Below are 14,127 nucleotides of genomic sequence, written 5' to 3' on the forward strand. Positions count from 1 at the left end.
TAAACATAAAAAATAAAATAAAATCTTTATTAATAATATTATAGTTTACATGAAATAATTTATAACAAAATTATTGCAGTACACATACACAAACAAATATGTCTTCCATAGCATACATGTATAACAGTAAATGGTTCAAAGATAAACATATGTATCAGCCACCTCTTGGAGAATAGTAAAGAGGTCATTAACCCTTGAAAGCATCAGCTTGTGACCTCCACCGGGGACTACATAAAGCTTTTCTGGTTTATAGTTTTGTATTTGCCATTGATGAAAATCTTCAGTCATTATTTTGTCCTCGTCGCCATAGATATAAACTTTCTTAATCGATCCATAACCTTTCTTTGTGAAGAATTCTCGTTTGGCTAAAATTTCTCGAAATGTTGATCCCTTCCTTGTTGACATTTTCGCCAATTCAAGATCCTTGAAAAGAAAATATAGATAAATATATAAATGAAAATTTGGACAGGGAAAAACTAATTTTTTTTTTCTTTTATGTTTAGGTAATTTTTATTTGGAGAAGTGGAAAAACTAAACTAAATAATGGTTTTCATAAAAAAGTAATTAAGAATTCGTTATTGACTGAGGCAAAAGAACACAAAATTCTAGCTAATTAATGATAATGCTGTATTATAATTAAAAAAAAAAACTTTTTTATATAAGTTTAATTACATTGAATTTAAAAGTATAGATGAAATTAATGAAAAAAGATGATACCTCAGGATGACAATCCGTATAAATATAATTCTCCTTAAGATAGGTGCCTAATTTCACTGTGGTTATGGTGTCGTCTCATTGGTGTATGATTCAAATACACTGTCCTTCCAATCCGGAAAGACCTCCATAAACTGTTACCAGACACAATTAAGAGAGAAACAAATTAAGAAAATAGAACATATTGCAAATCTAAGCATGCAGGGTCTTGATAGAACATAAGTTATATATATGTAAGTACCTTATCCAGAACATAAGATGGGCTATGAACGGTGTCTGGCATTAGTGAATTATGAAAAACGGCAGCTGCAATCTTGTCTGTGTATTTATCGCAAGCAATAGCAACATTAATGCCTCCACAGCTCTCGCCAACAAGAATTACCTTTTCTCCTTCAGGGATTGTTTCCAAGAAATTCAACAATGGTTCAGAGTAGGCATCAAATGAGCCAACTTGCTCAATTATCCTAAGGTCAATACCACTGGCGACAAGGTCCAATGCAGTGACCTTATGGCCAGCTGCCTCGAGCACGGGTTTGAGCTTGTGCCAAACCCACGCACCATGGCATATGGTATGGAGAAGAACAAAATGCGCGACAGCCATTTTCTGATATAGTCTATATATACGTATCTATATGACTCTTTAAGATGGTGTTCTCTTCTCTATTTTTTGTTGTGCTTGAAAGCTTTTGCATGTAAACTATATATAGAGATCCGCTAGCTGATACATGTTCCGCGTCGCCACATGTAGCGGCCTATAAAATATTATTGGTCATTAATTCCACAAAAATCAAAGGTCAACTGAGCCATAGATTTGGATAATTCCTTGATGAGTACGAATTTACATTGGCAGACCTTTGATTAGACTCGGTCAGTCCTGGGTAGGTGGTTTAGTTTTAAAGTTCAAAGCACCAATATCATTCCAAGGTTTTATTTATTTATTCATTTATTTTAATTTTGATTCAATTATGATATTCTGTTAAATTTAACAACTAATTTTTTTTTAAAAAAAAATCTAATTTTAATTCCAAATCAAATCAGTCAATTTTAATTCATTTTAAAAGTAAATTTGATTAAAAGTAAACCTTTAAAAGAGACAAGTTGTACATTTATGTATCATTTATTATATGATATATGTATTATATGATGAATAAATTAATGTCTACTTGAATTTATGTTTTAAAATCATTAAGCAAATTATGTGGAAGCTTCAATCCAACCATATAGTCAATATATATATATATATATATATATATATATATATATATATATTCCAATTCCACATGATAAACTCCAGAAAAAGGGGGGAAACAGCATTTCTGGGTAACTACTATCAACTATATTATATTTTCTATTAAATATATAATTGTTTTAATTTTACATATGGGAGTCATCTTTCGTTGAATGGTGTTTATTGACTTTGGAATGGAGAGTATGATATACTACAATACCCATAGATTTCTTGCACACAATTCTCAACTGGGATCATCCTCTTGAAGCAAGATTCCAATTGCGCTTTAATAAATAGCTCGATATTATGAATAACTTGAAAGTATTTCCCTTATACTTTCAATTAGAGTTGAAGGTGGAAGATTTTGATTTCATATGTTAATAAATTGGTTAATAAATTGATCTGAATTCAATGAAACTGGACAATAATATTTAGAGAGGTCAAATAGAATTATGAAATAGTTTATTTAATATTTTATCCACATATAATTAAAAATTTGTACAAATTATTATCATTCTAAACTATTGAATTTGAAATAAAAATAATAATAAAATCACTAAATGTAACACCCCTAATTTTTAAATTTATTATTTTGTGGGTAAATATTAATATTTTATTTTATTTAAATTTTAGAAAATTATTTAAAATTTTTTAGATTTTAGAAATCGGGTTTGATTTTCTGAAAATATAAAACTTTGATGATTTTTAAAAATTAATTTAAAGACCATGTGGCAAAACTAAAAAATATTTGGACTCTATGAATTTTTATGAGTTTTCTAGAATTTTTTCAGAATTTTTGGGTCTCGTTTTCGGTCCCAAAACAGAGTAAAAAATTTAAAATTTTGTATCCTGAATTGGACTGATCGAATCGAACGGGACCAGATCAGACTGATCGAATCGGACCTGCCTTTTCTTTTTCCTCTTCCTCCTCTCTTCTGCGCGCCCGACGTCTCCTCTCTCTCTCCCATTTTCTCTCTCCTCTCACCTCCCCTCGCCACACCGCCGCCACCTCAGCCCTCCCCACTAGTCAGCGCACCGCCCCAGTACCTCCTCGCTGCCGGCTGACACTCCAGGCGATCGGAAACGACGCGCGTAGTTCCCCCTGTGCGGGCGCATCGCTTCGTCTTCCCGGCCAAAATTCGACTGATCTGGCCACCGATCAGACCGGATCTTGTGTCAAAACTCTTTTACACTTCGAGAGCTTTCCATAGACACCAAGAACACCAAAATTCATTGAGCGGTTTGCCCAATTTTTTTTTTTTGGAAGTTTTAGCCCATTTTAACTTTTGGGCTAGATTTCTCTCAAACCGTGAACCTCAAGAGAAAACTGAGAGTACTGGAGTGCTCCACTCGTCGAGAGTTTCGCGGCAATATAAATTTCAAAATTTTTCGACACTGTTTTTCGGTGGGTCCCATGAAACTTTGTAGTGTTTTTTCGAGCACTAAATGAGATTAGAAAATTTCATAAAAATTATGTACTAACCCCCGTATTGTGGGCTTCGTGTAAGTATCTTCAATTCATAGAAATTTAACTGCTGTTGCAGATCAGAAATTTCCTACTGCATGCAGAAGTGCTCTGAGAAAAAGTCTTGGAATTTGGTCGATATTTTGGCTACCCCACTATTTTCAAATGTATTTTCAAATGTCCCGAGCGCATCCCCAGGGTCAAAATCGGCATAGGTAAACCCGAACCTTACTTTTTCTTAATTATCTAGTGCTTGAATGGGGTTAAAAATCCATAAAATATTCGTGATAGCTTAGAAAATTATAATTCCTTTTGCATTAGTTTAGTAATATTACTAAGGACCGCGTGGCAAAGTTTTAGAATTTTTAGAGCTCATTTGAGTAGTTTTTGCAAAAGGGTCAATTATAAGGACTAAATTATAATTTTACATATTGTGATTGATGACTGTTTGGATGGTCCCAGGAGGGGCTGTGTGATGTGATTGAGTTGTGGGTGTATGGTTTGTAGATATAAAAGTGCGTTTTAAGCTCTTTTACATGTTGGGTAGGTCCTAGGTATAGAAGAGACTCTGCCGAATTTTCGGCACGACTTATAATATCTTTGGTCTTTACTTAATTTGTAATGAGTCAAAGGTATTAAATATTTGTAAAAAAAAAAATTTCAGGTGAGCCGGGACAACCTTCCTCCTCCGTCCAGCCGCCACAGTGACTTCAGTTGAGTCTGTGAGTAAAATATTAATTTTAATCGTAATTTCGATATTATTATATATTTAAGCATACCCATGTATCACTTATAAATATATATCTATATAGTTAAATCCTAGGCATGATTTATATTGCATTTTTAAATTGATGAAGTGTCATGGATGTTGTTTGTGGTAATTTGGAGCAGTGTGTGTGTGCATTGGCGTGCGTGTAACATAGTATTTGATATGGACAGGACGGGTAGACACAGCTTGAGAGATACTCATTGGGACCCGGTCCTGCAGGGTAAACACGGCTTGAGGAACACTCGCTGGGACCCCGTATTTGATTTATTAAGCGAAAGTCCGACTTGAGAGACACTCGTTAGTAGAGGTTGGATTAAGAGGGCTGTATAGGGGATCAACTCCCATATATGTATTATTTGACAGTGTTGGGTGTGTGAGTGCTCCAAATTGTCTTTTTGATGTGATTTGTATGAAATTTATGACGATGTTGCATTTCACTCCACATGGTGCATTAGCTTTAGATAGCTATAAAGATTATGGTTAAAATTGATATTTTACTCTCTTAGTCGAATGCTCACTCCTGTTCACCTTATTTTTCCAGGATACAGGAGATTTCTTGTTGAGTTCTAACCTGTCTCTCTCTCCCTCGCAGGTCGTCTATTAATGTCTGTAATATTTGTATAATTCTGTTAACTCCTAGAATTCCGCATATGTTAAAAATATTTATTTAATTTGGGCATGTAATATATTTGTCATGTTGGACCTGTAAACTTATTAAATGCATGTATGTTGGACTGGATGAGGGAGCCAAGCTCCCATTTATTTTTATGGCATCATAATTATATGGAGGGTAAGCTGAGCTGCCTAAATGATTATATATTGTGTTTACAAGTCGGGTGAGTAAAAAAAAAAACTCCCCGTTGTATAGTCCATTTTACGGCCGGACTCTATCCGTTTGAATTCTTGAAATTGGGCCCAAATGGGCCTTAGAGTTGGGTTGATGAATAGTTAAGCTTACTACGGGCCTCGGGGGCTTTAGGCTGGCCCAGGTCTTAGTGCTGGTCCGGCCCATAAGTTGGGTCGTGACACTAAATTATTAATTAATTTTATTTTATTCACTAATTTTCGAAAAAAATTACTAAAACATATCTTAAAATATTGTAAAAATAAATAAAATTACACATTTTTTTATTTTAAATTCAGAATAATTAGGAAAGAAACAGCAGTTTTTATTAAATATTTTGAAATAGTAAAAAAATATAATATATTATATAAATATTTATGTACTAAATATTATATTAAATATTATATAAATATATTATATAATATATTATATTATATAAATATATTATATAATATATTATATTATATAAATAGTAAAAAAATTGGAGGCCGATTACACATTGTTTGTGGAAGTCATAGGGCTTGGAACCATGGCCCCCTCTAATCTCCATAAATCTCCATCTTGTTAGCTAATTTCAATTGTAGTTAGTTTTAGTTTTAGTTGAATTTTAATTTCTTTAATTTACGCCAATTTCATCGTCTAAGATTAACATACATTTTGGTACTTAAATATAATTTTTATTGAAATAATATTTAATTCATCATTATATTAATTGTACAATTTTGTGCACACACGTATCAGCAACCTTTTGTTGAATAACTTGGGTTAATCACATCATCTTAAAATTGGATTAAGAAAAAAAAATTAAAGTAATAAAGTTTATTTTTAAAATTAATATTTTGACTCGAAACAATTTATAATCTATAAATTTATTCGAATATGATAAAAAATAATTTCTATATAGCAATTCAATGAGTAACTTAAATTAACTCGCAACTCAAATTTACCCATCATTCCTTGTAATTTAGGTATCGAAAATCAAAATATTACAACTATAAATTTGAAAGAGGTGTGCGGATATGAAGTGGAACCTTGCTTAAGAAATTATGGAAGGAGTAGTATGAATGGAGAATTGGCAGAGGTTATACTTTATATTCTTTGGAGGCCCTAAATAGGCGTTTTTTTTTTTTTTGGTGTGATTTTAACTTTTCAGGCTTTTTGGAGCAATGTGAAAAATTAGGGAGATGTTTAGTTTATGAAGAAATGTTGCAGATTTTCTCTATAATTTTTATGACATAATTCATGCATTTTGGGCATTTTAAAGCATTTAAAAATTCTAGTTTTGTTTTTAAACTTTTGTCTCGAGATCTTGCACCAACTTTAGGCTATGAAGATAGCTCTGCCAATAGCTTACTTCCTTTGCATTCCGTTTTATCTTCTGTACCATATGAATGAATACCATTATAATTAAAATTAATAAAAATTATAAATATTAATTGTAAACTCAAATAACTCATCCAAAATGAATGTAGGACAACACACTCTAAATTTGCAAGTAAACATTGAAGTAAGATAGGTTCTGATACCATGTAGAGAAAATAGATCATACTTAACTTCATCCTAAAAGTTAGCTCAAGAAAATAAGATTTACCCAAATCTTATATATAGCTCAAATATCTCATTCCAAATTTATGTAGAAAAATATTAATTGATTAGGATTGTGAAATATGTTTTAAATGGATAATTTTTATTCAATTTGCCATTTTTATATATGTATATATATTATGATGCATATACTTAATATGTAAACGTTATCTATTTCTTTCTGTTATTAATTTATCAATTCATTGAGTTTATATATATATATATATATATATATATATTTTTTTTTTTTTAATTTTAGATTATTTTGAAAACTTCTTTGTAAATTAAATTGTCATTTCTTCCACTTCACCATTCTGAGAATCTAGTTAAGGTCGATCAACATGCTCTTTTTATATTTTGTGATTTTTTAAAACTTCTTTGTGCATATACGTCTAAGGTTTTATATATCATGACTATTATTATTATTATTATTATTTTTTTATTATTTTTTTTTTACCATCATTGACAGAATAGTCTCTAAAAATGTTTTATGAATGTTCTTTAGTTGTCTTAGTATCCAATTCAATAGATTGTGATAATTATAAAAAATAGATGTTATCCTTATTTATTTTTTAGCATGTCTTTATATTCAACCAAATATTTTTTAGAGGGAACGCTACTATTATTTTTTTTAGTCACTCTACCTTATCGATCGATATTTAATTTTATATAACATATAGTTTTGAATATTTCACTCTAATTAACGTTTGAATTCAAAATTTTATAATTCTAAAAATAATTTCACATTATTAAGTTCAATTTCATTAATTTTTTTTTTTTTAAATTTGATAATCAAGTGACTTTATTTCAAATGGGTTGGAAAAATTATAAATATTAATTGCCAATGAGATAAAAGAAAAATCCATGCATATTTGTCACTATCTAGCCAATCACATAAAGTAAAACAGTGATATCATGTGAGCATATTATATGGTATGATAAACCAATAGAATAAAAACAATTGTACAATATAATTACTTTTAAAATATATATATATATATATATATATATATATATATATATATATATATATATATATCTGTGGTTATAACTTTTTGGGACTTGCCATGCATAAGTGTTTGTTTTCTATTAGTTTGTTATTTTATGTAAAATATCATACATGTAATAACAGAAGTAAAATAATTTATATGGAATTGTAAATCAATAAAGTATAAACACGTATACATGAATGAGTCCCATAAAAAAAATAATGCCTTTATTAATAATATTATAAATTACATGAAATAATTTCATCATACATATAATCAACTGATTACAGTGTACATACACAATCAATATATCTTCCATAATAATCACATGCCACATGAAAATGTGAGATAATTTATTTGTACATAGTTTCACCCATATATAACTGTAAATGCTTCAAAGTTAAGCATATGTATCAGCCACCTCTTGAAGAATGATAAAGAGATCATTAACCCTTGAAAGCATCAGCTTATGACCTCCGCCAGGGACTACATAAACCTTTTCTGGTTTACAGTTTTGTATTTGCCATTGATGAAAATCTGCAGTCATTATTTTGTCCTCATCGCCGTAGATATAAATTTTCTTAATCGATCCATAACCTTTCTTCGTGAAGACTTCTCGTTTGGCCAAAATTTCTTGAAATGTTGATCCCTTCCTCGTCAACATTTTTGGTAGCTCAAGATCCTAGAAGAAAATATATGTAAATAAATAAATGAAATTTTAGATTAAAAAAAAAAAAACCCTTTTTCTTTTCAAGTTTAGCTGTTTTTTATTTTGAGAAGTGAAAAAAAAAATTAGATGAAATTAAAATAAAAATTTGATACCTCGGGATGACAATCCGTATATATATAATTCTCCATAAGATAGGGGCTTAATTTTACCGAGGTTATCCTGCTATCTCCATTGGTGTAAGATTCAAACACACTGTCCTTCCAATCAGGAAACACCTCCATAAACTGTTACCAGACACAATTAAGAGAGAAACAAATTAAGAATGCAAAAGATTTTATTTAGTAATTTTTTACTTATAAGACAAAGCAAATCTAAGCAGGATCTTAACAGAACACAAAGCATATATATATATAAGTATATACCTTATCCAGAACATAAGATGGGCTATGAACAGTGTCTGGCATTAGTGAATTGTGGAAAACGGCAGCTGCAATCTTGTCAGTATATTTGTCAGCGGCAATAGCAACATTGATTCCTCCACAACTCTCGCCAACAAGAATCACCTTTTCTCCTTGAGGGATTGTTTCCAAAAAATTTAACAATGGTTCAGAGTAGGCATCAAATGAGCCAACTTGCTCAATTGTCCTTAGGTCCATACCACTGGCTACAAGGTCTAATGCAGTGACCTTATGGCCAGCTGCCTCGAGCACAGGCTTGAGCTTGTGCCAAACCCATGCACCATGGCATATGGTATGAATCAGAACAAAATGGGCGACAGCCATTTTCTGATATAATCTTATATCTATCTATATAACTCTTTAAGATGGTGTTCTCTTCTCTATTTCTCGTTGTGCTTGAAAGCCTTTGCATGTAAACTATATATAGAGAGAAGGTTGATACGTGTTCCGCCTCCGCCCATGTAGTAGCCGATTTGGATTAATATTATTGGCCGTGTGGGTTCCACAAAAATCAAAGGTCAACGAATCCTTAGATTTGGATAATTCCATGACGAGTGCGAATTCACATTGGTAGACCTTTGATGAGACTTGGTCAGTAAATTCACTTTAAAATTGACAAGTTGTTCCTTTATATATCATTTATTAGCCGTCACGTTAATTTGCATGTGACATACGTATTATAAGATGAATAAATTAATGAGCCTACATGAATTTATGTTTTAAATCGTTATGCAAAGTGTGTCGAAGCTTCAATATCCAACCAGAAGTCAATATATCCGAATTCCAAGTGATAAACTCGAGGAAAGTGGGGAAAACTTAAACAGCATTTGTTCACATTTAGCATTCATGAACCTACCATTAGCTATATTATGTTTTCTATGAAAACTAACGAACTGACGTAACTCATCCTTTAAAAGCTAACTTAAAAGGAGAAGAGTATCTAAAATTTTATAGACACATTACCTATGATTTTAACATATGTAAAATAAAGATAGTGTAAAGAGAGAGTAGTATTCAAGACTTTCTATCTACATTCCTAATAGATGTGGGATATTTAACACACTTCCCTTACATTCATAGTTGGGAGGCCTAAACATCAATTAGAGAGTGTTGGATATATTACAGTTTAATTCATTTTAATACGGACTTATATAAGTGGTTGAATTGCTTTGCACATCAAAATAACTAGTCAATTCAATGTTGCAATTCAACTATTTATATATTGTCCTTTTATTTCATTTTTTTTCAATGTGAGATTTACAATAAAAACCCATAATTAATTTAGTTTACATATGGGAGTAATCATTCCTTGAATTGTTTTTATAGACTTTAGAATGGACAGTTGAAGAAAACAACAACAATAACTAAGTCTTTAACATAAAAAGATGATACTAGAACAAAATAATTGACAAGGATGCAACTCATAAGGTCAAAACAAGATGGATGAAATGGAGTACCGCAAGTGTATTATTCTATTGTAAGATCTCTGACAAAGTAAAAAGTAGAAAGTAGGTTATATAGAACCATATCAAGCCAGCTATTGTATGTGAGTGAATGTTGGGTCCTAAGATGTAGGGGGTGACATCTGAGAAATTTGGAGGAATATCTTCTTATCCGAATATATAGTGTTTCTGCTCTAATTAAATACAATGTGGGTTTTTGTATTGGTGATGATACAAAATTTTATTTCTAGTCTGACTCGTGGATATTTGATACTCCATTGAAGAATTTGTTTCCAAATTTATTTCTTCTTTCTTAGGATAAAGACGCCAGTGTAGGCTCCCCAGGAACATGGGAGAATGGCTTATGGGTGTGGAAACTAAATCGATAAGGCAGCCTTTCGTAAGAAATTTTCATCCTTTGCAATCTCTACTTAACCTAATCAATTCAAGCAATTTCTACATTAATAGGAAAGACAGAATTGTGTGGAAAGCGAATCCTAAGGGTTTACTCTTTGTTAATTCTCTTTACAAGGCACTATAGATAGGTCGTTTGTCTGGTTGAGTATTGCTCTTCCGAAAGCAGAACTGTTTGTTTGGATGGCATGTCGATCGTTAGCATATTCCAGCCCGTGACTGGCTATATATTCCACATTGGCATCATTCCACTTGCCTAGAATGTGTCTTCTTTTCGTGGTCGATTTGGTGAATATGCCAATCATCTTCTATTGCAATGTCCATTCTCATTCAAGGAGTGGAATTTCTTTCTAAAATGGTGGGGTATCTCTATCTGTCTTCCCCGACCGAGACCTGGCATCTTTTATGTTGATTGTATTTACTATTGCTTTTTTAAACTGGATATAAAATTGAGAGAATATAATTCTAAAATGTCATTATTGTGAAAACGATAATTTCTTTAAAAAATTAATTTTTAAAAAATAAAAAGAATGTGAACATTTTATTTAATTTTATAAAAAATAATAAAAGCGTGCAACTTCAAGATAGAAAATTTGAGACCAACAAAAAAAAAATTGCAAGGGATGGACGTAGGTAGGGGTGAGTATTCGGTTCAAACTGAACCGAATTGAATTAAATTACCAAAACCAATTACTATATTTTAGAACCTAACTGAATCAAAATAAATAAAAAATCGAATCGAACCGAATCACTATATTTCTGTTCGTTCGGTTCAAACTGATCGGTTCCAAATTTTACTTAATTTAGACTTGATTTTCAAGTTATTTGGTTTGATTTTAACCTTAATTTGAACCTAATAACCATTAATCAATAAAATTAGGCAATTTATATATATATATATATATATATATATATATATATATATATATATATATATATATAATTACATATAATTTATAAATTCTTCATAAAAATAAATTAATTTAAAATTAAAAAATATTATTCGGTTCAGTTCGGTTCGGTTCAAATCGATTTTTTTCTTCAAAACCGAACCGAAATAAGTGAAATTTTTTTCTCTAATATCAAACCAAACTAAATTATATTAAAAACTGAATCGAATTACCGAATTAAGGTTGTTCGATTCAATTTTTCGATTTAAATCGAATAGTGGAAGTCGGAATGCATATGAAGAGGCCAAAACTTAAATATCAAATTTTGTTCTGTTAAAAAACATGTCATTCTTTTATATTATGAAAATCATCTATATAATAGTTAGAGAAATTTATCAGACAAATTTCATTAATTCTAATGCATGCATAATTTCTTATGAATCTAAAATTGAACTGAATAATTAAACTTATTGTTTAAGAAATTAAAAGTTAAACAAAATACTAAAAATGCCAATTTCATAATGATGTTATATTTAAAGAATTAAAGTGTCATGAAAAACACATTTTATAAAATTTATAGTGATAATAAATTAAAAAAAAAAAAGAGTTCGCGGAATGGAGGAAAGTCGTGAAGAGAGAAGGGATGAGTAAACGGATGAGGACTGAGCGACGAAGAATGTTAAGCGTCGCAATCCTCTAGAGCATGAAAGAGTGGAAGGGTTCTCGTTTAGAGATAAAGTGGTTTTGGGAAGGAATACTAAGATGGATATGGAAATGTTAGAGGAGGAGTCTGAGATTATGATCGGGAAGGAGGATGTTGATCGGACTGATTCGGTTCCCGTGGTTAAGGTGTCTCAATCCTTGCAAGCAGAGTTAGCCAAACCATGGAAGAGAGCGGTGGTGGTTAAACTTCTAGGTAAAAAAGTGGGATACAGAGCTTTGTGTTCTAGATTGCAATCTCTATGGAATTCGGGGGAGATGAAGGTCTTGGAGTTAGGAAATGAATTTTTTCTGGTTCGATTTTCATTAAAAGAGGATTTTCAGAGAGCTTGTTTGGATGGCCCGTGGACAATTTTAGGGAGTTATCTCCTAGTCCAACCTTGGTCACCTAAGTTCAATATTGCGAATAGTTCTATAAGCTCAGTTGTTGTTTGGATCAGGTTACCAGGCCTTCCTCTGCATTTTTATAATAAGAAGGTCCTTAGGGAGATCGGGAAAGTGATTAGAAGGGTGGTGAAGGTGGATTACTTGACAAGTGATGCTATTCAGGGGAAGTTCGCTAGAATAGCAGTCACAGTAAATCTGAATGAGCCTCTGTTAGTGAAATTTAAGTTGATGGATAGAGAGCAGTTGATTGAATATGAAAGTTTACTAGATATTTGTTTCTTTTGTGGAAGATATGGTCATAGAGGAGATTTGTGTCATTATAAGAAGTCAGAAGAGAGGGATTTAAAGGTGAATGGTATTAAGGTTAGTGATCATGCTGTCCAGAATGAAAGGAACTTCGGACCATGGATGGTAGCTCCTAGTCACCGATGTAAAAACAGTTATAGAAAAGGTGATAATGGTGCCAAACAGGGTTCGAGATTTGCAGTGTTGGTGGGGAATGATGATGAAGAGGATGATGACGTGGAGAATTATAACCCAAATTTTTTGAAGGTGGTTAGGGAAGTTGAAAAGTTGAGGAGTGAGAATTCGCGTGGTAGAGGTTACGTAAAAGGAAAGGGTGGTTTGGGTTTGCAGGAAAAAGGGAAGAGTAAGAATAAGGCTAAAGATAGTGGGCTTAAGGCCCAAGGAGTGAATTTAGGTGATTCTGTGGAAAACACTTTGAATCCTAATCAAAGATCTCTTGCTAGAAGGGTGGACACAATTTTGGATAAGCAAAAACATTCGATTGTTTTGATTGAGTCTTTTGGGGAAAGGGAGAGAAGTGCAGAGGATAAAGGAGTAATTGTAGGATTGCAAAGAAACAATGTCCAGTTTGGGGGTCAAGAGAGAAATGGGGAGGTGGAGTCTTCTTATTTTCCTTTGGGTCGCCCACCAGATAGTTCAGAAGAGAAAGGAGGGATGCAATCTTACTCTAATTCTCTTTTTAAATCTTTTCAGGGTAATGAGTTAGAAAGGAATTATCGAATGGGAAAGGAGGACGATGATGAAAATGAAGATTCTGCTTCTGATGAGCATAAGGAGGAGAGTGAAGAGGAATTTAGAGATCCCTATATGAGGGATTGAGGGATGTTTTTTGTTTGGGTGTTTGTTTGTTTGTTTTTGTTATTTCCTTCATGTCATTTTTCTTTTGGAATTGCCAAGGAGCTGGAGGTGCTAGCTTCCTCAGAACTATGAGAATGTATTCGCAAATGTATAATCCTCAAATATTGGTGTTGTTAGAGCCAAGGATTAGCGGGAGGAAAGCAGATTTAGTTATCAAGAAGCTAGGGTGGCCTTTTTCTCACAGAGTTGAAGCTGTAGGATTTTCAGGGGCCATTTGGATTTTGTGGCAGAATGGATGGTCGATTAAAATTAAAGAAAATAATAGACAATATGTGCATATGAGTGTTTTTGAAGCAGATTCTTGGTCTATGGATCTCACAGCTATCTATGGTAGTCCAGTGGCGAATAAGAGGAAGTTTCTCTGGTAGAATTTGATAAATCTTGGTGCT

General features: G+C 32.0%; 2 protein-coding genes across 2 annotated transcripts; both read right to left on the bottom strand.

Moving 5' to 3' along the window:
• On the bottom strand, nucleotides 1–1,381 carry LOC110649551 ((S)-hydroxynitrile lyase-like). The gene is given in 4 exon segments (XM_058150558.1): nucleotides 1–423; nucleotides 718–791; nucleotides 794–848; nucleotides 956–1,381. Coding segments are annotated over 4 exon segments (777 nt in total). The 5' UTR covers nucleotides 1,316–1,381; the 3' UTR covers nucleotides 1–135.
• A 6,413-nt stretch (nucleotides 1,382–7,794) lies between these two features.
• Nucleotides 7,795–9,112, bottom strand: LOC131181713 ((S)-hydroxynitrile lyase-like). Its single transcript, XM_058150559.1, has 3 exons — nucleotides 8,686–9,112; nucleotides 8,416–8,547; nucleotides 7,795–8,275 (listed from the first exon to the last, which is right to left on the bottom strand). The coding sequence occupies exons 1-3, from the start codon at nucleotides 9,043–9,045 to the stop codon at nucleotides 7,994–7,996; spliced, it is 774 nt and encodes a 257-aa protein (XP_058006542.1). The 5' UTR covers nucleotides 9,046–9,112; the 3' UTR covers nucleotides 7,795–7,993.
• Nucleotides 9,113–14,127: the final 5,015 nt, after the last annotated feature.

Source organism: Hevea brasiliensis, chromosome 7, assembly GCF_030052815.1.
Source record: "Hevea brasiliensis isolate MT/VB/25A 57/8 chromosome 7, ASM3005281v1, whole genome shotgun sequence".
NCBI lineage: Eukaryota > Viridiplantae > Streptophyta > Magnoliopsida > Malpighiales > Euphorbiaceae > Hevea > Hevea brasiliensis.

What these genes read in the sequence shown, in the direction of transcription:
- LOC131181713 (XM_058150559.1), bottom strand. Translation starts at nt 9,045, where the DNA reads ATGGCTGTCGCCCATTTTGTTCTGATTCATACCATATGCCATGGTGCA. An exon ending in CATCTTATGTTCTGGATAAG is followed by an intron (nt 8,548 to 8,685) that starts GTATATACTTAT and finishes GTCTGGTAACAG; the next exon opens with TTTATGGAGGTGTTTCCTGA. An exon ending in ATACGGATTGTCATCCCGAG is followed by an intron (nt 8,276 to 8,415) that starts GTATCAAATTTT and finishes ATTTTCTTCTAG; the next exon opens with GATCTTGAGCTACCAAAAAT.